Genomic DNA, 23,964 nt, shown 5'->3' on the forward strand with positions numbered 1-23,964 from the left:
TTGAAACATATTCCGATGTTCAAAACAATCATGCACCTCACATTCCTTCTTAGTCACTTCTGGAATTCATCCTCAGCCTGAGACAAAGCACCAGATTTAACTCCAGCTGTGTCACGTCTGCCAGTTATCTTCGAAGTAAAATTCATCTTGGCATATCTATTCAAATGAAGAACACAAAATATTTAGAGTGCCACATAAAAGCACTGTGCATCATGAGCAATACACAATAATGACCAAAATACTGTATAGTATAGGAGGGTCACCCGTCTTTGTGATCCAGCCGTCTGCTTCATACCACTTCATTCAGTTGAGGAGGCAACTGGAGCCGACCCCAGCTGACAATCAGAAACCGGTTTATTCAGTGAAAAAACACGTGCATAGGCAGAACTTGCAGCTTCACATATAAATGCCCACAAGCTGGGAATCAAAATGGGGACAACCTTCCAACTACACCCCCCATTTGATTATATTGTAATCCACAAAAGACATGATTTGATTAACATTTATCATTTGCATCTCCTTGGACAAGGTCTTTTGCACAGGGGTTAAATACTGTGTTCATCCCTGTGGTATTTGAGTTTAAAGTTTCAGAATAACCAACAAGTCATTTGACTTGCTTGTTGAATCATTTTGATGACATAAACCAGAATTCCCTCCAGAAACCGACACAAATCAGATTATTTGTCAAATACCATTTTATTTCCTCTATCCATTTTAGAATTACTATATTAATGTCATTACAGATAAGTTCTCTCCGTGTTGAGATCATTTGTACAAAATTAATCAAAATCAGAGATGACACTCGTCAAGGTGACCGGTTCACGGGTCATTTGAAAAGCCAGGACAGCCCTCCTTGAGCTGGTGGTCATATGAAGAGTTGGACAATACAGTCAATACAGATAACAGCATGTGAAACAATCTTAAAAAAAAAAAAACAAAGACATGTCCCATACAAATATTATTTACAATGTAAAAACAAAGAAAATGCACAACCTTGTTTATAAGACAAATGAGGTGTGAGAAAAGTCAGAACAGGTCATCAGCTCACTAAAATTCACCACTAAATCAAGATTTCTCAGTCTGCAACTAATCCGACCAGAAGCTTTACAGTAGCACCTATTGACTTATTGGTTAATTGTCACTTTCAGGGAAAATCTGAGCCCCATCAGGCTCAAGATCGAGTCAGACATAAAAAAAAAAAAAAAAAAAAAAAACACCCGTAAGAAAATGATGTATCGAGTTCTCTTAAGTGATTCTGTGTTTTTCAAACAGGCCGAAGACGTAAAGAAAAGCAGCCGCGGTGGCATGCAGTAGCACTTTGACATTTGAGCAGAATTAAGCCATCGGCGTGCTAAAACTTCGTTTGGCTTCACTCGGCATCAAAGGGCAAATCAAAACACAACAATGGGCTCAAAAATATCATGCAGAGAAAAAAAATGGAAAATTAAGATTCAAAAATATATATTTGTGATTGAGGCTTATAATGCCGAGCCACTTGTCATGGACTCGGTATGTGTTGTGAGTCAGTAACTAAGTACTTTCATTTTACAGCGCTATTAAACCCAAGTAAATGCTTAAACTAATTAAAAGTTTTTTTTAAGTCTTTGCACTGAGAGTGAATGGAGGCCTGCTGTGCTCGCAACCTTCATTCCGATTGGCATTAGTGGTTAAAGTGTTGATCAGATCGTCGACTGTTAGCTGCTGTCACAGTAGTTAAACTTTTCTCATAAACAGAAAACTCCAGAAAGATCTAATCATTTCCAATATACATAAGAGTGTGTATGATTTTTCCAACATGATATATCCAAAAGATTAATTTTTTTTTTATAAAAAAAAATGGTCCAAACTGGGTTTCATAATAGTTACTATATCTAGTTGAATATAATGTGTCAGATATGTTGGTCTACAAAAGTGCCAGTATTTTAAGTTCTCTAAAAACATCAAGCTGGTCGACTACAGCGTGGCGATACCACAGTGACAACACTTCAAGTTGAACTCTGGAATATGTGGAAGTGGTGTGAGGAAACCGCCCACAATTCAGAGCTCGGCGACACACAGCCTCAACATTTTAACCCGAGTCCGGTCTTGCGTCTTATTACAACAACACTGAACTGTACCACTTTCAAAAGTAAAAAGCAGAGACGTGGAGCCTCGGCAGAGCTTTGGGGACGTTTCTAGTCGAAAGTACACTTCTTTGCGTGTCCCGAGTCTCTGCGTCATATCCTACTAAACATTTGGCAACACTGGCACAGCTAGATAATATGTCAAGTTGGTCTCGTACAGTTTGTCAGTGAGCAGATACGTGCAGATATCATGGAAAATATTTAAAAAAATAGAATCGACAGTACTCCGAAAAAAGAAATGATTCTTGGTGACTGTAGGTCCAAAACCCGACTGTGGAGTCAGACAGGGTTCAGTTGAATCAGAGCCACTCGGGGGGGGGGGGGGGGGGGGGGGGTCCGGAACGGTTGGTGCAAAGGCTGTTTCCCCCAGAAGGTGGAGAGGCCTGCAAACTGAAACGCAGGAGTCCCGTTAAGAAGCGTGGATCGTGTGCGACATGGAAAGGCAGCAAAAAAAACAAAGAAAAAGGACACGCGTGCAATTTTCTCTGTGCACACGTCTTCTTCCTCCCTCTTTCTCAATGTGCAATTCTCAACGTAATAACTAAGCAAAACAAAACGATGGGCGATTCTTGGTTCACGGTGGCGGTGTAGGCGGGGCCTCGGCCCGCAGCGGCTCAGAGAGGGAGGGGAGAGATGGTGAGGAGTTGTCGCGACACAGACAGACACCGCTTCTACCTGCATTACTCCACCAAAAAAAAAAAAAAACTGAAGAGAGAGGGGGTAAAAAAAAAAAAAAAAGTGATAATCTCTTATTCACTGAAGCTCCTTCTTCTCGTCTGCCCTCTCCACCCCGATTCCAAGCGCCTCTACAAGTTGACCAGCTCGTGTGCTACAAACTGTTTGAGCCTCTCCAGGTACTGTCCGTACAGCTCCACGTCGTTGTGCCCGGCGCCCTCCACCCAGAGCGGCTCCACGGGGCGCTGGCAGCGCTCGTACAAGGCCAAACCGTGAGAGAAGTCGATGACCTCGTCCTCCGTGCCGTGGATCACGAGCACTGGCGACGTTACCTTGGAGATCTTGTCGATGCTTTGGAAGGAGGGGGGGGGGGGGGGGGGGGAGACCAAACAAGGGACACGGAGACAAAATAGGGTTAGTTTGGGTGAATGTTTCAATACCAAAAACTTCAAATGTGAACTTTTCTGGTGGAACACAATGAAAGTTAGTTCGTCAACTGACCACCAGAGGGGGCACATTCATTCCTCAATTGTCTGGATTGCCTTGTGAAGTCTCATGTCTACATTTCTGATCTTGTGCTTGTGTAATTTGCCTTTTATTAATGCAAACTCAGTCCTTCAGTGCCATTGCGTCGAGATGTTTTATCCGTTATCTGAACTGCACAGGGATGCTGCATGTTGTTTTTTGCACGTCTGAGGCACATAGAGCCGGGGTTCCACATGCCATCTGTTCATACCAGCGGTCTGCAACCTTTACTATTGAAAGAAACCCTCTGACACTGAAAACCATATTTAAACCATCTCAATGAAAATGTTCCAGCTTTACACCTTTTAGTTTTAGTATGTAGACCAAAAAAAATTGCATTTATAATATTAAGAACTGATATTTCCAGCCTTTAGCTTGTTTTTATTCCAAACATACACACATTAAAAATAAAATCTTGGGGAACTCAGCATCACCTGCAGTAAAAGTCATTGATAACAGAGTATTCAGTATTTTTTTTTTTTGTAAAGCTGCAGGGAGCCAACAGGCCCCCGGTCCGTACGGGTCACTCACTTTGGGAACGCGTCGAAGCAGTAGGTCTTCTTGGTGTCGGGGAAAGCCACCCTCATGCCGGAGGTGAGCGGGGAGTGGAGGACGACCGCGGCGCTCTCGTAGCGAGACGCCAGGTCCACCGAGGGCACGGTGCCAATGCTCTGGCCGTACACGATCACATTCTCTGGACGGATGCCATACCTGGAAACGGGGGACAGAGAACATCACACCGTCACACTTTCTTTCCCTTATGAGCAGAATAGTTGCGTTCATATAAACCACACTTGATTAAAACCACTAAACACGGGTCCAACTGGACCGTCTGTGAAATAATACAAAGCAGAAAATCACTATTAAGTCTCACATTGTTCTTGCCATTTCACATACACCTGTGTGGAGTCAACTCAAATACTCCATTATCAGCGTGAACGTGGCCCCACAGTGACTCAGTGATTACAAGGCCTCCTAAAAACAGAAACACCAAGACGTGACACAGCCACAGTTGAGTGAAGCTGGCTTTCCGTTTCGAGCGGACCACCTCGGCGGTCTGACTCAGACAGGAAGGGAGGGGAATGAGAGTAATCCAAGTAGAAAGAGAGCAAAGAGAGACACTGGTAGGAGAGTGAGAGAGAGAAGGAAGAAAAAAAAAATTTAAACGGGGATGAGAAGACATTCCACAGCTGATTACGGAGAACGTGACCCAGTACAGCAGCAGTCAGCTGATGAGCTGAGAGCCAGAACACTGAATGGCTGTGTGCGCCGCTGCACTGCTGGGTAATACGTGGGCCACAGCCACACACCGGCCTGACGAAAACCTCTGCTCCACTCTATTATTAAAATTAGGCGCTCCAACACAAGGCTAACATTACGAGCTTAGCATTACAGCTGCACTCCTATAATCCACTGCGGTGGATGACTACATGAACACCGCCGTCTGGCTCCACTCTAAACTGCCGGGGTGGATTTTTGTGCTTTAAACCGTGGCTGTAATGTACGCTTGCAGCGAGGAGGCGGCAGACACAGCAACTTAAAAAAAAAAACAAACAAACATGGAAACCCTCACACAGCTTGCATCGAGTCATTAGAGGAAATATAGGAACTATTTACCATTGGTGTGTCAAGCTGGTCTTCTGGGATTATAAATAGGGGTGATAATACTGGCTCGGCATGATAAAGCGTGCAGACAGACGGGTGCTTCAGCTTTAACAGCACCATTAACTCGGACTGCGTTATGCACGGTTCGTGGAGCCTTGTCTTGGTTATTCAACAAAATGTGGCTGTTTAAGGAACGTGACTCACACTAAGGAGGAGGTCAACATTTCAAGTCTCTTTCCATGCAGGATAAAAAAAAAAATCACTGCCCCTTCCTAATGCGACAGTGGCTTAAAAAAAAAAACAACAAAAAAAGAAAGAAAAGAAAACTGCCTCAAACTGCTTTCATCGCCGGTAAATGTCACCATGCTTTTATAGCCATTTATGTTTGGAACCATTTTCACAATTTGCTTCACAATGACAAAAAAAAGCTGCAAATGTGGAGTCCACTGTGGTTTTACAGTAGTGTGTGTGGAAAGGGTCTTTCTCGAAATCTTTTAAAAGGCTCAGAGAGGCTTTATGGCTTTGATCACAATTAGCTGTATAAAAAAACTGTAATCACTGAAAGAGATTACTGAAGGCAGAGCTTTGTAGTGTTGCACACACATAAATTACATCTATCAAGAAAGAATAAATACACATGGGAAATACAAGCAATATTACAATTTTTGGAGGCAGATCAGAGATAAAAGTTTCACATTAAACTATACGATATTGAGATGCGTTTGCTTCAGGGGTCAAATCGGGAACAATTTAATCTGAAATACACAGGATTATGAAAAACAACTCTACATTCAATAAGATGCATGCGCACAAATCTTCAACTGTAAATATTTTACAGGTGAGTGCAATTTCAAAGTGTTATTTTTTTAGCAAAGCTTGCAACAATTGGGATGCTTCTTCTGAAAATGCAACAACCGACTTCACTGTGCTTTAGTCAACTCTTCAGTTCTGCTTAAAGATCTGACAATAACAAAAAAAAAAAGATCTGGTAAAATATGACATATAGGGACAGTGCATTTCCCATTCTCCAGTACTACATGTATAAAATCCTCAATATAAAATAAAATTAGATGATAAACTAAAGCTTTTTACTGTCTATTTTAGTCCCTATGAATCCCAAACGTAGATCTTTCAATGTGAAAATACTGGAAGTCCAGCTTCCCAACAGTATCAGCGCTGAAACATGCAAAATATTTGGCGAATATTGTTTTCAACATATGAGTTTGTAGTTTCATTACACTTCGATTAAAAAGGCATTTATTTATTTTACTACTTTCTTGCCTCTCCATCTGTTATTGAAGTACATTCAGTGCTTCAAGAACAAGAACAAGATACATTTAACCTTCGCTGTGGCCAAATTAGTCAAGCAGAAGATGTGGACCGCAGCCGAGAGAAATCCACCACACTCCTGCTCACGATCCCAGCAAATCACTCTCTAAATGTAATTAGACAATATATTTATTTATCCCATGTTTTCACTTTATTCAACGTGAAGTTGCAGGAAGCCAACAATGGAAGAAAAGCACAGTACACCCTAGAACGGCTCCATCACAAGGAAAACACAGTTTTTAAATCTCTCTTAATTTATATGACAAAATATACAATTCAGTCAGACAATGTATAGCGCATGGGGTCTGCTCCTGCATGCGCCGTCACAAAATTCTGTATAAACACACCGTTTTGTCTTGTTACTAATCGTGCACAGCAGAAACTCCTCCAAAAGGAGCCTTATCACGCAGTTCAAGTTGAAAAACGTGACACTTAAATCAGATGGGTGAAACGCAGCAGCCGGGTGACTCAGATCTTACTCGACAAACCGAGGTTATAAATGTCCACGATCCACAAACACAACTCTTACTCAACTTAGAAAGTCTCATGTGTTGAGACATTAATTATGTGTAACTTCACTGTGGGTCTCTGAGAAAGACCCTGGACTCCCATCAGGTCCCCAGAGTGCCATAATCCTGGAAATAGGATGGGGAAATGCAGAATAGGGAATTTCCCCCAAGGGGGGATAATGAAGTATGATTAGTTTTTGTTTAGTTTAGGTGGAGAGAGAGATCAACAACTACGAAGCGACGATGAATGTGCTCAACAGAAAAGGGATCCAATTGACTCGAAGTACTAAAATGGCCAAATGGCAAAACTGTCTGAAACACATGGAACTGGAATAACTGCTCAAAATAAGTGACCATCTGAAACAAATAAAATGGGATAAATTAGTAAAACAGAATTGCTTAAAGCAGCTAAAATGGCTAAAAGGAGTTAAAAAATTATAATGAAAAGTCAACAGTTCTTACATTTCAAAATTAACTACACTTTATGTAAATAAAGAAAAAACTATATATGTAGAGGTCTATAAGCTGTGGGATCTTCATGTTGATGGTCAAACAATGTTCTCTGACTTTAGATGTTTATTTGTTGGAAAAAAACAAAACAATAAACATGTTTTAGTCACAAGATATGACAACACGGTTAATATTCAAGTGATTCCCCATTGCCTTCAAAATCAAAATAAAACCTTTGTGGTTAGCCTGCAGCCTGTTTGTTTATAGTAATAAATATCCTTATCGGTCATTATCTTATCATTTTCTCAAGTGCAGCTTGAGCATATCTCATCCGTGCTCTTTGTCCCATCAGACCACTGAAACTAGGCCAACCACGAGAGGCGTAAACCTCACATGGTCGCCACAACAATGTACAGATTATGACCATGAGACTCATGTGGAAGCGTTACACAACTCTGGAGTCTTGAAGAAAGTCTCCAAGACAGTAAATGGACCCGACCCTAAAACTTAACTTGGCACCCTTTGCCTCGCACATCAGCGCCGTTATTACCATCTGTGGTCGGGGCGGTAAGGAGTGGATTCTCACGTAAACATGATGAATAATGCAAAGCTTGAATCCGCGACCTTCTCTTTCCAAGGTCACCAACTGCATGCCCACCCCGCTCGCCGGCTACAGTTCTGTTTTGGCTTACGCATGCATATCCAGGCAAGGCGCAGGAAAAGAGGAGGATGTTCGCAGAGCAGAGCTGCAGCTGCACTTGTGTTTAAACCGCAACATGACAGGCTCTGACCCACCCAGCTCCACACAAGATGCCCCCCCCCCCCCCCCCCCCCGGCCCCCACCTCTCCCTCCGCCCTCCTCCCAGGCCGACCGACACTACTATGCAATTTACTCCATTGCATTTCAGCTTGAATAGACCTCAACGGGCCATAGCCGGTCTTGCTCCCTGGTTACGCCCCCCCCCCACCTCTCCCCCTTTCAAACCTTCATCAATTTAGTCCCCTGACACAAATCCAATCTATTATGCATCACATCCTCCCTCATTCCTCCATCGCGTCGCTCGCGCTCTTTTGACGACCCACCTTGTGCTCGCCGAGGACCAAAAATGTTCTCATTCTACAGCAGTCGGTATGACTAATAGATATGTTCGGGGCTTCCTGAGCATATGTACAACAATTGTCACAGATTAGAGTACCATCTGCACCACAGCAGGGGGAGTCATCGCTGAAATGCTCACTGATCTGTCAGTATGCTTAGGAGCTCGTGACTTTGCTTGTTAAAAATAAATAAATAAATAAATTGAGATTTCGTTGCTCGCCCACAGTTTATTAAAACTGAATTTAAGTGATCTAAATATGCAAACTTGAGAACAATACCGGCCTGTGTGGAAGAGATCAGTCAGGTGAGCGGGTGATTTACCAAACAGAGCAGCCTTTGTGTGCGGGTTTCGTCACCCGAACCAATATTTCAACGTAGGAAAAGTAAACAATCCTAATGTCGGGCTACTGCTTCCCTCCCTCTCCTCTTCTCCACATTAATGAGAATTCCTCACCGCCAAGATACAAAACCATTTAGATTTCAATCAATAAGCTGATTGACCAGGAAGTCCCCCCCCCCTTTGTTTTTATTGGCCACAGTGACGGAAGACCTCAGTCTGAAAGCTTATTGCAAAGTGGTTGCTACGCTACTGCTCAATATTAGACCAGCAGGATCGACTGCTGGCCCGCCTCCACCTCTGAGCGGGAAAAGACAATTATACAGTGCCATTTTGTACTGGGAAACACACGCATGCACGTGGTCAAAAAGAGGAAGCGGATGGCTTCCGTCCGCTCGTTAAGTAACAGACTGCTTTTCTCGTCACGCTTGAGGTCTTCTCAAGCGCGACAACAAATAGCACACCTGTCACATTCTTGCATGATGTGTAATCCTCGGTATGACAATGGACGCCACCCGAGTGCGCACACCAGCTGACTCACACGGCGACGGTGTCAGACCACGGCCCAGGTGAAGGAAGTGCCTCGTCATCCACAGAGGCTGAACAGAAGCGAGCAGGACTACCGTGTGTCGGCGTCTCTCGCTGCGCGGCTGCGTTTTAGCTGTCAGCGAAGTGACGGGCGGCCGCGCTCAGCCACACAACTGTGGAGCGAGATGAAGGATCAAACAGCTCAGAAGAGCTCCGATGAAAGTCTCCTTGGAAGAAAAAAAAAAGAATACGCTTGACAAAACAAAAGCTGAAAATTCAAGATCGCCCGCGTTGGGGAAAAGTGAGATGAATCAGAGAAAAGGGGCACTGACAAATCCAACAACGGGAGAGCATGAGAGAAGCTCTATTCTTCAGGCTGTGTGTTTGATCTAACTTGAGAGACGAAGGCAGCCGACTAATGTGAGGCTGTGCAGAGAACCCTTTTGATCAGATAAACACAATCTACTTGATTCATGTTCACTGGGGTCAAAAGGCTGAGGGGCTGCACCCTCCGATCAAATAGGACAGTCCATTATGAAGTGGGCACCAACCAAGCAGCTGAATTATTTATATATGTTTTTAAAGACACATCTTACGAGATACAAGCAGCGTTACTTTCATCACGGAGCGGTCCTCCTGATTAAACCTGTGCACAAAATTGCACTCATGTTGCCTGTAAATAAATCCCTAAAATAATTTGACTACTTCAACCTTTTTCTAACTGTTGCAGTCAGCAAGTAACAAGCCCCGAGGATCTGTTTGTAATCCATCTGCTACCACCATTTAACTCTTCCGGGATTTAAAGCAGAAGTATCTGGTGAACAGATCTATTATAGCAATAAAGCAGTAATACAACGACGTCAGTGATCCAGCGACAAGATGTTTTTACATTGACAGTCCTCCATAGGTTAAGCCATTTAAAAAGCGAAACAAAAAAAAAAAGTTTGGTTGAGAGAGTGGGTCGTTTTCCATTTTCACTCAGTTTATATGTCAGAGTCTTTCAACAAGACACCGAACACCAAAATTACTCCCAAGAGAGGTCAAACACCTTGCAGTGCAGCTGTTTCCTTTGGTGTGTGGTTTTGTGTGTGAACAGGGGAATGGAATGGTACCACCGGTGTGAAAAGCTTCAAGACTATGTACAAGTAAGATAAGGGATAAGGAGCACCATGTGGGCTACAGGAGGCTGGAGCCGATCCTGCAAATAGTGGGGCAGCACGCACTCTAAACGTGTTGCCAATACATCACAAGGACAACAAATAGAGGCACGATGTATTCATCACAAAAAGCCATCTGTTGCGCAGCGGGTTGGTGACGGGACGAACTGCGTCCAATCACATCAGATTCAAACAAATGTATTCATTTACATATCGAGAGTCCAATTTGTAAAATAAAATCACACGTTTACACAAAGAAGCAAGACCGGTACTACAATCACACTGATCCTCAGCCAGGTATAAATGTCATTTGTACAGCTCAGGCACATTTCAAACAACATCATCAGTCTCACGGCGCAAAATGTTACGCAACGGTGCATCTTCCTGCTCGTCAGGAAAACCCAGCCGCTCCAGGCTGTGGTATTGTCGACCGCTTCTCAACGAGGCCCATTAACCCGGGACAGACAATGTTTGTGACACGCCCGCCGGCCCCACCCAACGCATCCACATTAGTAATCTGCGTGTGGCAAAGCAGGGTACCGGAGCAAAAATATCAATATTCGGATAGAAACATACTAGGAAAATGTCGAGGACTGTAGTGAACTTGTTCTGAGAGCTGCAGCAGGATCAATGCAGAGCAGCAAAGTAGATGGTATTGATCACCTTTAGCGACTCGCAACACATTTCAAGCCGATTGGTTTTCCAAGATAATATGCACATTACACTAGAATACGAAGACGTCACTTAATGATTTGCTTGTTTTTATTCTTTTAAAAAGTTGTAGATCTTATGGAACGACTCGTCACTGTAAACACATCCTAAAATAAGTGAAGCCATATCAAGCAGGACACAGGATGAAAGCGCCATCTTTTAAGAAATGGTTCATCATTTATTCAGTAATGGTGTAGAAACTTGTAGAATACTAAGAAGCCAAAGACCATAAAACACATTCTGATGTTTTGGTTTTCCTTTCAGTTTGAGACCAGTGTGCAGTTTAAAAATCACAGCTTACAACAAATTCGGGAGGGGGGGATACTTTAATGTCCTGCATTTCCTCTCCACTCCTGTCGCCTGCAGGAACAATTACCCGTTGATTTATAGCTTGTTTATCAACACCAGGCAGCGTTGTACAGATACTTCATTAGTGACTGCAATATCGGGATGGATGGGATAATCTCAACTGAGTGAACAAAGCGCTGCGTGGGAAAAAAAAAAAACAACAAGCACTCGCCCGTCGAACCCAGCTCAACTTGTCCGGGCTGCGAGAGCGAGGAGCCGCTCAGCTTCACGGTGCTGCAGGGCTGCGAGTCACAAGACGTACAGTACGCACCCAAGGTGAGGCTTCAAAAATGTCAAAACCATTCATTGTGCCTGAATGCTCCTCGTCTGATCTTGAATGGGTTTCTCCCTCGGTCTGACCTATAGAGTCATGTGAAGCTGAGAAAGACTAACAACAACCTATTGTTTTGCTTTCAGTGGCACACACACACACACGGCTTATTTATATCAGACAGAAAACCGAAGCCTTTTTTAGAAGCCATCACAAAATTGGACTCGACAAAAACATGCACTACATCAAAAAAAAAAAGAAAAAAAAGGAGACAGTCTGATCAAAACATGCTTGCTCGTGTGAAATCAAGTTTTCAAAGTCAGACTAAAACACAGACGATGGGATTTAAAGTGGACCTACTCCTGCATGTGGCCAGAGAGGTCGGACTGGAACAGCTTGAGGTGTTGAGTGAAGAGGCTGTAGCTCTGTGCCCAACGCTGATCCAAAAGTCCAACAGCACTTTACAAACGTAAAACAGGCTTCATTTAGGAGAAATCAACTGATTGTGAACGTCGCGAAAACTGGTGGAATTTGTTTTTGGAATGGATGCGGAGACGCTCTTTGAGCTGCCGACTGTTGTTGTGATCTACAACAGGAAATGCCCCAATACTGACCGGCTGGAAGAGTTCATATCACCACCTATCATCGTGCAGGCGACACCATTTCAACGCGCTCTGCTGAGCGACAGCTGCAGTAAATGTGCCGAGCGAAAGCCAACGACCTCGCACGTTGACTTGAAGGTAAAGGTTTAATGGCGTCAACAAACAGAAGCGGTATGGTATCTGCTCGTCTGTTTGTCACAGATTACAAATGACTTCAACTCAAAATATTCTACATTAGAAAAATGAACAGAAAGCGGATTGAAATGTTGTTTAGCAACATAGAAATGACAATTAAAGGTTTGATCTCTGAAGACACTTTAGATGAAGCCTGGGATATGCGTCGTGTAGAATAGAGAGAAATCTCACTTAATTTACGCAACTTTTCTTTGGTCAAATATGCAACTGTGGAAAGAGAAGGCGAGCGAAAAGACGAGTAAACATTTGAATAACTGCCATAAATGCTCCGTTGTCTTTAGGGTAGTCATTTGCTCGGCAAAATAAGCCCAGAAGAAAGATTTGCGTCGTCACTGATGCACTGGTAAAACCGTGCCAGTCGTATTGTTGAAAAACACGAGTGGAGAAAAAAAAAGCTCTTTTTACAGAAAGTTAAAAGAATACAAGCGATTCCCCAGTCGGAGAGAGCCACACGGAGCATCTGGTCACCAGAGAAGCAGGTTCTTTCTCACAGCAGTGGTCTATTTCTTGTGTGGCTCATGATGGAGTTTCCTGTTTGACCAGCCGGCTTCCTTATGTACAGATCCTTATTTAAACAAGCCGTCATTAAATTCAGCCAATGTGCCGAGAGACACTCTGAGCAAGTCGGTATCGAGTAAACCTTCACATTTGGATGCCGGTGGTTGCACCAATAGCAAAATTTCTATCTGCAATTCCAGCAGCAAGACGTACACCCACATCAGCGCCGACATAGGAGGTGTTCTCCACAATCAAAGCAGAATTGTTTCCACTTTCATTTGGTGGACTTGCATCTTACTGGCTCTTCGTTGTGCTTGGACGCTCTTTAAAAGTATGTTTTTGTCTGGCCAACAGGAACGACACAATCTGCTTCTAATTCACAAACAAGAAGGTCCCGAATATGAAGGACAAATTGGTTATAATCATACAATGGCATACACTCTTCCTCTATATCCTGTTATGTGAGAACAGGTGTGTGTGTGTGTGTGTGTGTGTGTGTGTGTGTGTGTGTGTGTGTGTGTGTGTGTGTGTGTGTGTGTGGATGTGTGTTATCTTGTTGGTGCGACGAGAGCTTTTGTTTTGTATGCATGTGTGCCGACCTGAAACTAACCAACAGTTACCGACAATTGATCGGTGAACAGCGCCTCGTCCAGAAAACGCCACACGTCGTCAAAGACGTCCATCACACTATGGTGCGACTGCCAACAAATGTATACTTTTAAGCAGACAAATCACACGCAGAGACTCTCTTGGCAAACAAGATCCAAAGGCACGAGTGTCTATAGTAAAAAGGACAAAAGGAGGAGATGACAAGAGGGTCGAGGACAATGAGCAGACGTCCTTCAGCAGGGATGGAAGGAAGTGAGGAACGTGGGGTGACAAAAACTGACTGATAAGCACTGCTTACATGCAGAAAGATCTTATCTGTGGGAAGGAACTGGAGCCGAGCAGAGTCCACACCTGATAGAAGCAGCGACAGACCGTACGAGACACCAATGACTCAGAATCGGTAAGCAACAAGTACCTGCACGCTCTGCCTGTTGTTGTGTCTGTTACTGGGTCATTTCTTTAAATATGTTTGCCATGAGTTTACAGATTTCCATTTTTATTTTCTCAGACCAGAAGACTCACAGCATTGTTAAAAAGGAGACATGTATATTATTAAAAAAGCCCACACCAGGACATCAGGCTATCGTTTTTATACCACTACGATGCAGAATATATCTGTATGAATAACACAAGGCCCCAAATAAAGATTCCTTGATAGTCATATCACAGCTACCCATGTTTTAGTCACGAGAGGTGTAATAACACACAACAAATATCAATCTATTCATAGCCTGGGACGCCGAGAGATGCAGCAGAGCGCCCGCTCAACACCTCCATACTCATAAAAACCCACGTTTCTTATCGCCCACAGGAACATCAAGTCATCCCTCCTAAATCATTCCTCATCATCTCCACCCATGAGTTTGTCAGCTCCAGTTCACTAATCATCCCTCCAACACTCGTCTTCTGCTCACGCTCTCTTCTCATTCCTCAACGATCTGCATCAGCCGTTTTTGTTTTTGGTTCTTCCAGTGAATCCCACTTCATTTATACATTTTTTCCTCAAATGGACTCATATCGGCATTTATCATTCGCAGCACAATCGGAATAATAAAAAAAAAAAAAAAAAAAAAAGTCCACTGTCTATAGTTCACATTATTATTTCTAACTGGCAACACAAAGCTGTCAACCAACAGGATTCTCGCCACACTGTCTGCACAAATGACAGCTTCTGAGACTTGTGATGTGCAGAGCAGGAAGAAGTATTTAAAAAAAAAAATATATATATATATATATATCACCATTCGCAACCCAATATAGTTTTGACAGTTTCATTTTTAATCCGTCAACAATTTCCCTTAAGATACAGCCGCTGCAACTTCCAACCATCTGAAGAGTTTTTGCACTTAATCGAAAGTTCAGGATGTCGAACCTGCCATGTTGCCAAAATCATTTCGACACCCTCAGGATCGGCAAAGCCTCAGCGCCCTCCGTAATCTCTGGAACGCCTCTCAAGCGGACCCCATTGGAAACCAGTGAACTGCAGGTTGTGTCAGCCTCAGTTTCTTATTATGCATCTATTTACGTCGCTCAGTCCACATGGGGTCATAGTGGCAATATTGAAAGCAAAATCATAAAACAAAAACCTCTAATGGGAGGGGCCGTTCTAATCAGATGGTCCAACAATTCCACTGGCTCCACGGGGAAGAACGGCAGCTCTACTTTGAGCGTCTCCTGGATACATAAACCAGCTCATGTTCACCCACAATAGTAATCTAGCGTCACGTGTGTTAAACTCAAGGCCTGCGGGCCAAATCCGACACTGTCATTTTATGTGGCCCCTGAGAACTTGAAATGTATATCATTGTCCTAAAATAAAAGCTCCATGCTGCTGCTGCACTGTGTGGACAGACTGCATTCACCAAAACACGTTTGTGACCAGTGAAATGACACGTTTCCATTTTGATATCCAACTTTCACAGTTTTCCATCAAGCCATTACGTTCTAATAGGTCAACGAAACAAAATCCCGAACTGTCCAAGAAGATAAAAATTCGTGCTCGGTGAAAGTTGGAAAATGAAACGTGAATGCATTTTATTTCAACAGAAACATGCAAGGTAAGCGATTTAGCCTTGAAGAAAAACATTTGAGTTCTCCAACAAAAAGGTAGACTTGCATTGTTTTTTTCATTGAAAAAAAATAAATCAGTTTCCAGTTCTTTGATAGTCATGTGGCTCGAAATAATTTAAAAAAAATGTTTTTGTTTTAATGAAGGAGAAATGCACTTGGATGCACTTTTCATATAAGCAAAGACGGAAACTGCAGAGAAACGTATTGACCTCTGCGTCATTTAACATGAACGTTACAACTGGTATAAAGACAACTATAACGGTGATGTGGCCACTGATGAAAAATAGTTAGGCGTCGGCGATGGTTGGGATGGAGAGCGACCGTTAAAGTGACCACTTTGCTTTAAAGCCCAGCTTCTTCTTCACTGCAACAGTACAGTATCGGAAACCTCACTTCTCCTAGATCACAAGTTCACCTGTACCACCTCCGTACAAATCTGTCCTTACCGTGATCGCAGGGCCTGCCAGGCAGCGTCGACGTCGGCGTACAGGTTCTTCTCCGAGGGCTTCCCGGAACTGGCCCCGTAGCCCGAGTAATCGTAGGAGAAGACGTTGCAGTTGATCCGGGAACCCAGGCCGATGTAAAAACTGCTCATCTGGCCCAAGTCCACTGCGTTCCCGTGGGAGAACAACAGAGTGTAGCGGGCACTCGGGGAGCAGCGCACAAACATGCAGGCGATGCGGTTCCCCCTGGAGGTGCGCGTCATGAAGCACTCGATGGCGTCCTTCTCGCGGGCCGAGTACTGCCAGTCGGCGCGCTCCGAGAGGTGCAGCGTCCACCGGCTGCCGCTGTCGTCACTCATGAGGCTGTAGGTCGGCTCGGGGGGCAGGAAGGCCAGCTTGGAGGCGATTTTGCTGGGGCACGGCGGACAGCAGAACAGGCAGCATAGCTCACTGATGGATAAATGGTTCATCCTCAACACTCTGCGACAAATAGAGAGAGAGACATTCGCCCGTTTAAGTATCTTTTTCCATCAAACAGGTAAATGTAAAGGGGAAGTTGGAGAAAACCAAATGTCACGGGGCTTTTTGAGCACTCAAAACTACTGGAACGCTGACTGGCCACTGCATCCCCTGCAGATTCCTCACAAGGAAAAACCAGACAAGACCAAATGCACACAACAGAGCTTCTTCAATGACTTTCTCTCTTGACAATAAGCTGTTGTCTTTGTTAAGTGGAAAGGCAGGGTGTTATACTTTCTCCATTTTATTGATATGCTATTATTCCCCCTTATAGAAAGCATGGGTCTCCTTGAGCAGGTAAAAAAAAAAAACAGCCTATAAGACAACCATACTTCCAGACCCTGGTTGAGTGCCTGAGGCTCCTCAATCACTCAGCCGGTATTGACCAAAGAGGCTTTTTCATTTCTACACTGCACCTGGAGCCCGACCTAAGGCTACCTCTTAGACATGCCAGGTGCTTTGGAATTGCCAGTTGCAGAGCTTGTTTAGTGACACATGAGTTGGTTGGTTGAAATGTCCCTCAGGAGTGACTTTTTTTTTTTAGGTCATTCTCAAATTTATCTTCGGTTGTAGCGCTGCTTTGTAACATGATGCCTTTTAACTACACATGCATTTTTTTTTTTTTTTTTTTTTTTTTTAAAGGGAAGAGGAGAAATGGCTCATTACATTCATGTTGTGACAAAACGTCCCAGGTTATATTTCCAAGTAAAACATCAGATCGCTTGCAACTACAGTAGAATGCCATTACATCAATGACTAGGTTACAATAACAGATTCCCATAAATCAAAAGACTGAAATTGAAAGTCTTGCCTCTGTATCTTGAGACTTCCCTCTATTACGTCGCCATAGTTTGAAACCACTGCTTATACTCATTTAAATAAAGGAAATCTTGACCTGGATTATACACTTCTCAAAAAGATTACAAAAAAAAAAAAAAAAGTCATGTCAGGATTAATGCATATTTTTGACTCCCATGTTGCTATTCTATGACAATATACATCCCTGTATTTGCTTGGAAAGGCAAGTTACAAGTGTGTTTCAAATCAAAGAAATTGAAAAAAAAAAAGACCTAAGCAACAACAGCCATGTTATCCACCGAGTGTAGGTTTGCTCCAGGCCTCAAACAGCCCCATTAAAGTGTTATGTGCATATAGTAGATTAGCATAGTTTATCAATACAAAACATTTTCAGACTCCAAATTCAATAAGTGTATTTTCTGGACGCTTTAGCCACATGGGGTAATACTGTTTATACGTCACGGCTTAGGACAAAGCAAGACACTTTGTGCTTTGCCAAATACATATTTGTTTCATCAAGCTTGTGATCCATTTAAAATAACAGCTCTCTCTGTCTTGTGATACCAGCCTAATCAAACTCAGATTTACCATCTAACTTAATTAGTGTGGCCCCAGTCAGAGATGATTCGGTTCAGAGAGGATTTCAGTGTGAACACATCTTAAAGACACAAAATGCTGGAGCATCAACTACAAAACCGTCCATAATCTCACAGGATCCCTGCAGGGGGGGTTTTGGTATAAAATGGAAGTGTGATGAGAAGAGATTACAATTAATCTCGGCTGGTTTGTTGAGTGTTTCATCTCCACCGGCTGGAGCCATCGTTCCCTGCCAAGTGTGTCTGGTCAATTAAGCGTCAACAGGCGTGAACGTGCGGCTCATTAGCGCCGACAGAGGAAGCGATGTGGCGGTTACCTGGACGGCGGCTGACCGCTCGCTGGGCTTCGATTACCGAGGTGACAGTCGCGGCCAAGGTCCCCGTATTCCCCGCTTGATCTTCACACCGCAGCCAACTAAACTTGCGAGGAGATTTGAGGAGGTTATCCTCGTCCAGATTATCCCCCGGCACCGTGTCCGACGTGTTTAACGGATGTCACGTTGAACGTGAGTCTCCCCACTGGCAACAAGAGTTACGATTTGCTGGAGCAGCCGCCTCGTCCTCCGTTTCCTTTTTCTCCTCCCTTCTGTTTTTGTCTCAGCATATGGTCCTGAATGACAACGAGATCGATTCAGCCACACGGTCCAGGTCTGCACAGCCACAGAGCGACATGGGTTTTAACGAAATGATAGTAGGAATCTCCGCGGTGTCTTCTCCAATCACTTCACTGCGGCGTCGCCTGTCTCAACATCACCTCTTATCGTGGTGAAAAATTACTCTGCTTGTTATCCTGGTTTTGGAAAGGAGGAGAGGTGTTGATTGACAGTTATGTGGACCAATGGCAAAGAGCCTCGGTGGAAACAATCCACCAATCATGCAGCGTTGTAGGCGGTGCTTGGCGAGACTACAGTGTTCCGGCCCAAAATTTTGATTGACAGCTGGTTAAACCAATAGATGATTACTATTGCCAAACAGCGACCAATCAGAGGTGACAAGGGTTGTCTTAGGGCTGCTAATTACGTCATCAACATGAACAATTTCATATACATTGACTAAAGTGCACATATATATACATATTTATAGCATAGTTTCAAAAATAAATGTCGTGATTTACAGTGTTTCTTAAAATGACTCGTTAAAAAAATATTTGCGATGATCGCGTTTTGATTATGACGTATACACGTAATACTTCCGGGTTAGGGCTCGTGTCCAGCATGGTGCTTGCGTTTGTTTAGTCGTTGAACGCGTGGAGTGGAAAAATAAAATCTCAATAAGATGAGTTCTCAGAAGGGTAATGCGTCTCGATCACGGGGTCAGAAACATCAAAACGCCATCGCCTACAAAAATGATAAATACGGAGCGACGGCACAAGTGAAGGTATGTGCGTGTTTAAGTAATCTGTCATGTGTAGGCAGCTCTGCCAAACCGAGACTAGATAACTTTAACAAGTCCAAGTGGCTTGACAACTTGTTTATTTGTTTACAATGATCTTAGTCTTATTTTACATTTCTTCACAAAAACCCACGTTCATGAATGACTTAAAAAAGCCACAGACAGCTGCACTGTCTTATGCAAGATAAGAATTCGAAAGATTCCTCATAAATGTATAACCCAATGAGTTTAGAAATGTGTCACTGGTGGATTGTATTATATTCTACTGTTATAAAGCATGTCTAATCTGATTCCATAAGTGTAAGTATGTCCATGAGCACCAACTTGCACTAAGTAAAGATGCTCTTTAAATGTATTAGGCGCTTTTACAAGAAACCAATAATCGAGCTAACACATTTTCTTACATCACGTGCAAACTTTAGATACACAAAAATGTAATTGAGGCACAAACTGCATAACCTAGATATCATAACAACCACAAGAACCTGCTTTACATTTTCCTCAATGTTTTCATTCATTCAACTTTGCTTGTACAATGTTGAATGAATATATATATATATATATATATATATATATATATATATATATATATATATATATATATATATATATATATAAAAACAAACCCCTCTTACAACACTCTTCATGTCAAAGCAGGACCCTCATCTCTCTGCTTATCTGATTTATTAAATATAGAAAGCAAATGCAAAGATCCACGATGGGCTCTGTCAACACTGTAAGGGTGTTCTGGAGTGGAAAGTGAAATACAACAAATACAAGTCTCTTACACAGGCCAAAAAATGGTGAGTACACTTCTGTTTACTATAGTCAATTACCTTTCCAAAGAGTATTTACTGTTTCTGCTAAACTCAGTGGACATTACAAATAGTAAATATTGGTCCTGAGTGCTTTTGCATTGATGTCCATGTCACCAAGGTAAATAATGAGTAAAGTACAAATCAAGGGAATCAACGGGAATGTTATTTATCAGTTAGTTCATCACATAATTTAAACCCCTCAAAGTAGCCACTTGAAATTTAATTAAAGCTTTTCTGCCACATACTTGCTTGTGATGATTTACTTCGTTGTGACAAATGGTACGAGACTTTAGGATGGCCAAGGAAAGTTATGTTTCGCATCAGTTCAACTCTTAATTCATTCTTTACTGTGTATATGGGTGAAGTATTTTGCTATTACACTCTGTCAATGGCATATTTACACATGTGATCTTTTCTTTACAGTGTGAGATGTTCTCAAAAGACTGTGAAAGATGCATATCACATAATCTGTAAGCCTTGCTCTCTGCAATTTGAGATTTGCTGCAAGTGTGGGAAGAAAGAGGACATTGTTGTTCCGTGAGTTGATTTTCTCGACTTCTGCTTTTAATTGAAAAAGACTCTGTGTTTCATGTAACCCATTTAATGTTTGACCTTTTCACTCATTACTACTGCAATGAATTTATACTAAAGAATAATTTCTTTTGTGAGATTTGTGGCATTTGCATTAATGCTCATGCAACTTGAAGTCCCTGGGTGCTGGAGCTGATCTCTGAACCCACCACATAGCCAACCCACCACACAGCTAACACAGAGAGACAAGACCCTCACATTTCGACCTCGTCCACACTGCAGAAGAATGCCAATTCAGATTTTTTTGGCCCACAATTGATCCATATCCTCCCTGTTTAGTGGCCTTATGAAAGCTCCAATTCAGATTTTTTCACACCAGACCCAGGCCTCCTTCCAATGTGGTGCCCATTCTGATATTTTTCGACATGTGACATCTACACATGCCGACCTGTGTTGCCCGCTATTGCAGGTATCGCACTATTGGGGAGCCACAATCTCTTACCTTTTCACTTTGTTCATTTTGTTTATTTTTGTTTATGGTGTGTTTTTTTATTATGCATATAATAGTTTTATGCTTTTAACATGGTTTCTATACAGGTGAGTGGGATTTTTGTTATTTGGAAGGAAACAGTGTATCACATCTGGCACATCTGGGGGCCCGAAACCATCGGGTTAGATCACATTGACACAGCAGTCTGATAGAAGTTGCGTTTAAAATATAATGTGAATAATCACGCAAAGAAATGGGATACCAGCAAAAAATGGGAACTGAGCATCAAGATCTGCAGTGTTAACGTCATGCGGCCATAGGGGCCACATGGAGTTCCCGATTAACCTCAAACACATGTTCTTGGACTGACGGAGGAAACTGGACTCTCCTGAGAAAAAGCAAAACATGCAAACTCCACACAGAAGGCCATAAAGCCCAGAATCCAACCCAGGACATTCTTGCTAAGAGGCCAGACTGCTGACCACTAAACTACTGTTTGGTTCCAATGACATTACAGTGTTTAAAATAATAGTTTTTAGTTTGCAATGAAGAAATGACAAAGAAATTACTTCAAGTCTGCCATCGTGTGGTCAACAGTGTGTATTACAAGTAATACTTAGAACTGCGGTTTATAGCCAACAATAATTTCAATAGTTAAAAATGTCAACATTTGATGATCTTTTTTTTTCCAGAGAGAAAATGTATAACTTTTATAATGCACCCACAATTTCCATATCATTCTGGCAAAAAAAAAAGTTTGTTTCCTGTATATTTGTTCACCATGGAGTTAAATTACATAAGAGTCGTGATCTTTCTGAAGAATGTGTTTTTCAGACACTTCTTATCGTGCATGTGTCCATTGTGGAAAGAGCAAAACTGAAAGGTAAATGTCTAAAGCATAACTTTTAAAATCTCTTTCAAGGATAAACTCGCATCTGGACAAGGAGGAAGAAGAAAATGAGCAAAGACCAAAAAAATGTGGAAGGAAGAAAGACGTGGACTTTGACAGTAATGATGATTTTGATGATGATGATGAGCTTGGAGATGAGGCAGATGAAGACCTTGACAGTGACTCGGGACCAAAAAGGACGCAAAACAAATCGCTGGCACCCCCCGATGTGTCAGAAGTAACTATTAAAGATTAAATATTGGATTTACTTTTGTACCAGGTGTTTTGTCTTCAAAGTGCAGTGAGTTTCATGGCGTGACTCTGAAAATTGCAAATAAACGACTCCTGTGATTTTATATTTGAACTTGAAAGCCAAACATTCCTCACCCTCGAGGCAGCTGGGAGAAGTAAAACCTTTGAGTTAATATTTCCCCAAAGAAAATTGCATGAGTTACTGTTAATTTGTCCAGGAAATGACTGACTTTATATTTGTTTATATATACTGTAGCCCAGACAGACTGTAAAGCATGTCAGCTGCTTCCTACCATAGACAGTAATTGCAGTTTGCTCTGTGGGTACCACACATTAATTACATTAACATTAATTTCTGGACTTATAGCCTGATGGGCAAAAAGAGCTCACTGAGTCTCTGAACTCTTTTTGAACTCACATTTTCTTCTGCTGTTCAGACATTGTTTTTTTTAAATGTAATACCAAAAAGTTTGGGATGATGCATGCAACTAAGTGAAAAGCAAGAGACACTGATGAAAAGATACTGCCTTATCTCAAAAATAGACCATTTTTACCCAATCTAGGTAGAAATGTTTTTTACGGCCTCGTTAAAATATATAAATAACATCTCGGCTAAAAGCCCATAACATAAAAGGAAGGCATACAAGAATTTCAGGATTTAAAAAACATAATTCTTTTATTCCGGGTTTTTTTCCCTTTTACTGTGGCAAAATAAACAACTAAAGATGTCAATCCCAAAAGTGATGAACCAAAAAGAGAGGAAGACTCCGGCCTAAAAGAGCAAGAGAGAGGAAAGCACAGGGCCAAGCACTGTGTGACCGTCGCATTGTGCACTTCCCTTAAACTAAGAAAATGAAAAATCCTGTTTACTCTGGGACCCAAAATACTGAACTACCAGTGATCTCCAGCTCAAACTAAAATAAACCAAAATCAGAAAACTGCCATCAAGGCCAGAGAAACAAATTCAGTTTATTTAAAAATGAATAAGCATTAAAAAAAAAAAAACCTCCTGATGCGACTGCCCTCAGAACAAGCGCATGCCCTCTCGGGCCTCCTTCCTCCTCCCCTTTCATTCCTGATGGCCAATTGACTGCAGGCTTGTAGAGGAGGGAACAAAGAGGATGAAGGAAGAGGGGGGAAAAAACTGCAGCAGAAAACACCTTGGCGTTTCGATCAGCCAGTATCTGGCCACTCGTAACACCCTTCACCCAGAGATGGAGAATAATGGGACGAGATTATTCACACGTCTTCAAAATTACAGGACGGTGTCGGCCAGAACATGTTACTGCCTTTAACATGGCGAACCGTGAAATTTAGGGACTGCAAAAACAATCAAGTCGGGAAACTGCAGTCGAAACAGTCCACAAGTACCCATTCAGACAGGAAATGGATATAACAGATTGGAATAACCTGGTTCTGTTTGCCAGAAACCCGACCGACATGACACGTTTTACAGAGCCGATGCACATCCCTCTTCTATCCCGGCCCAAATAAACAACCTATCGTCATAGGTTTTATTAAGCCCAGATTGACCAGCAAGAGGATTGTCATGGGCCAACATGAGCCCTTTTGCATTAGATAAATCAATGTCATCC

The 23,964-nt window shown here is 42.4% G+C and overlaps 2 protein-coding genes across 2 annotated transcripts; one reads left to right on the forward strand and one right to left on the reverse strand.

Moving 5' to 3' along the window:
• Positions 1–727: 727 nt before the first annotated feature.
• On the reverse strand, positions 728–18,620 carry abhd17b (abhydrolase domain containing 17B, depalmitoylase). The gene is made up of 4 exons (XM_080499373.1): positions 18,315–18,620; positions 16,088–16,564; positions 3,855–4,034; positions 728–3,149 (listed from the first exon to the last, which is right to left on the reverse strand). Exons 2-4 carry the CDS (start codon positions 16,552–16,554, stop codon positions 2,930–2,932), a joined length of 867 nt encoding a protein of 288 aa, XP_080355499.1. The 5' UTR covers positions 16,555–16,564; positions 18,315–18,620; the 3' UTR covers positions 728–2,929.
• A 599-nt stretch (positions 18,621–19,219) lies between these two features.
• On the forward strand, positions 19,220–22,411 carry cUnh9orf85 (chromosome Un C9orf85 homolog). Its single transcript, XM_080500128.1, has 4 exons — positions 19,220–19,374; positions 20,086–20,192; positions 20,631–20,744; positions 22,151–22,411. Exons 1-4 carry the CDS (start codon positions 19,273–19,275, stop codon positions 22,371–22,373), a joined length of 546 nt encoding a protein of 181 aa, XP_080356254.1. The 5' UTR covers positions 19,220–19,272; the 3' UTR covers positions 22,374–22,411.
• Positions 22,412–23,964: the final 1,553 nt, after the last annotated feature.

Source organism: Blennius ocellaris (assembly GCF_963422515.1).
Source record: "Blennius ocellaris genome assembly, chromosome: 7".
In the NCBI taxonomy this organism is placed as follows: Eukaryota; Metazoa; Chordata; class Actinopteri; order Blenniiformes; family Blenniidae; genus Blennius; species Blennius ocellaris.

Excerpts from the sequence above, each read along its gene's own strand:
- abhd17b (XM_080499373.1), bottom strand. The coding sequence starts at position 16,554 with ATGAACCATTTATCCATCAGTGAGCTATGCTGCCTGTTCTGCTGTCCG. Across the intron at positions 4,035-16,087 it reads TGGCAGGCCCTGCGATCACG|GTATGGCATCCGTCCAGAGA; the intron begins GTAAGGACAGAT and ends CCCCGTTTCCAG. Across the intron at positions 3,150-3,854 it reads TGCTTCGACGCGTTCCCAAA|CATCGACAAGATCTCCAAGG; the intron begins GTGAGTGACCCG and ends CTCCTTCCAAAG.
- cUnh9orf85 (XM_080500128.1), top strand. The coding sequence starts at position 19,273 with ATGAGTTCTCAGAAGGGTAATGCGTCTCGATCACGGGGTCAGAAACAT. Across the intron at positions 19,375-20,085 it reads GAGCGACGGCACAAGTGAAG|AAAGCAAATGCAAAGATCCA; the intron begins GTATGTGCGTGT and ends TATTAAATATAG. Across the intron at positions 20,193-20,630 it reads CTTACACAGGCCAAAAAATG|TGTGAGATGTTCTCAAAAGA; the intron begins GTGAGTACACTT and ends TTTTCTTTACAG.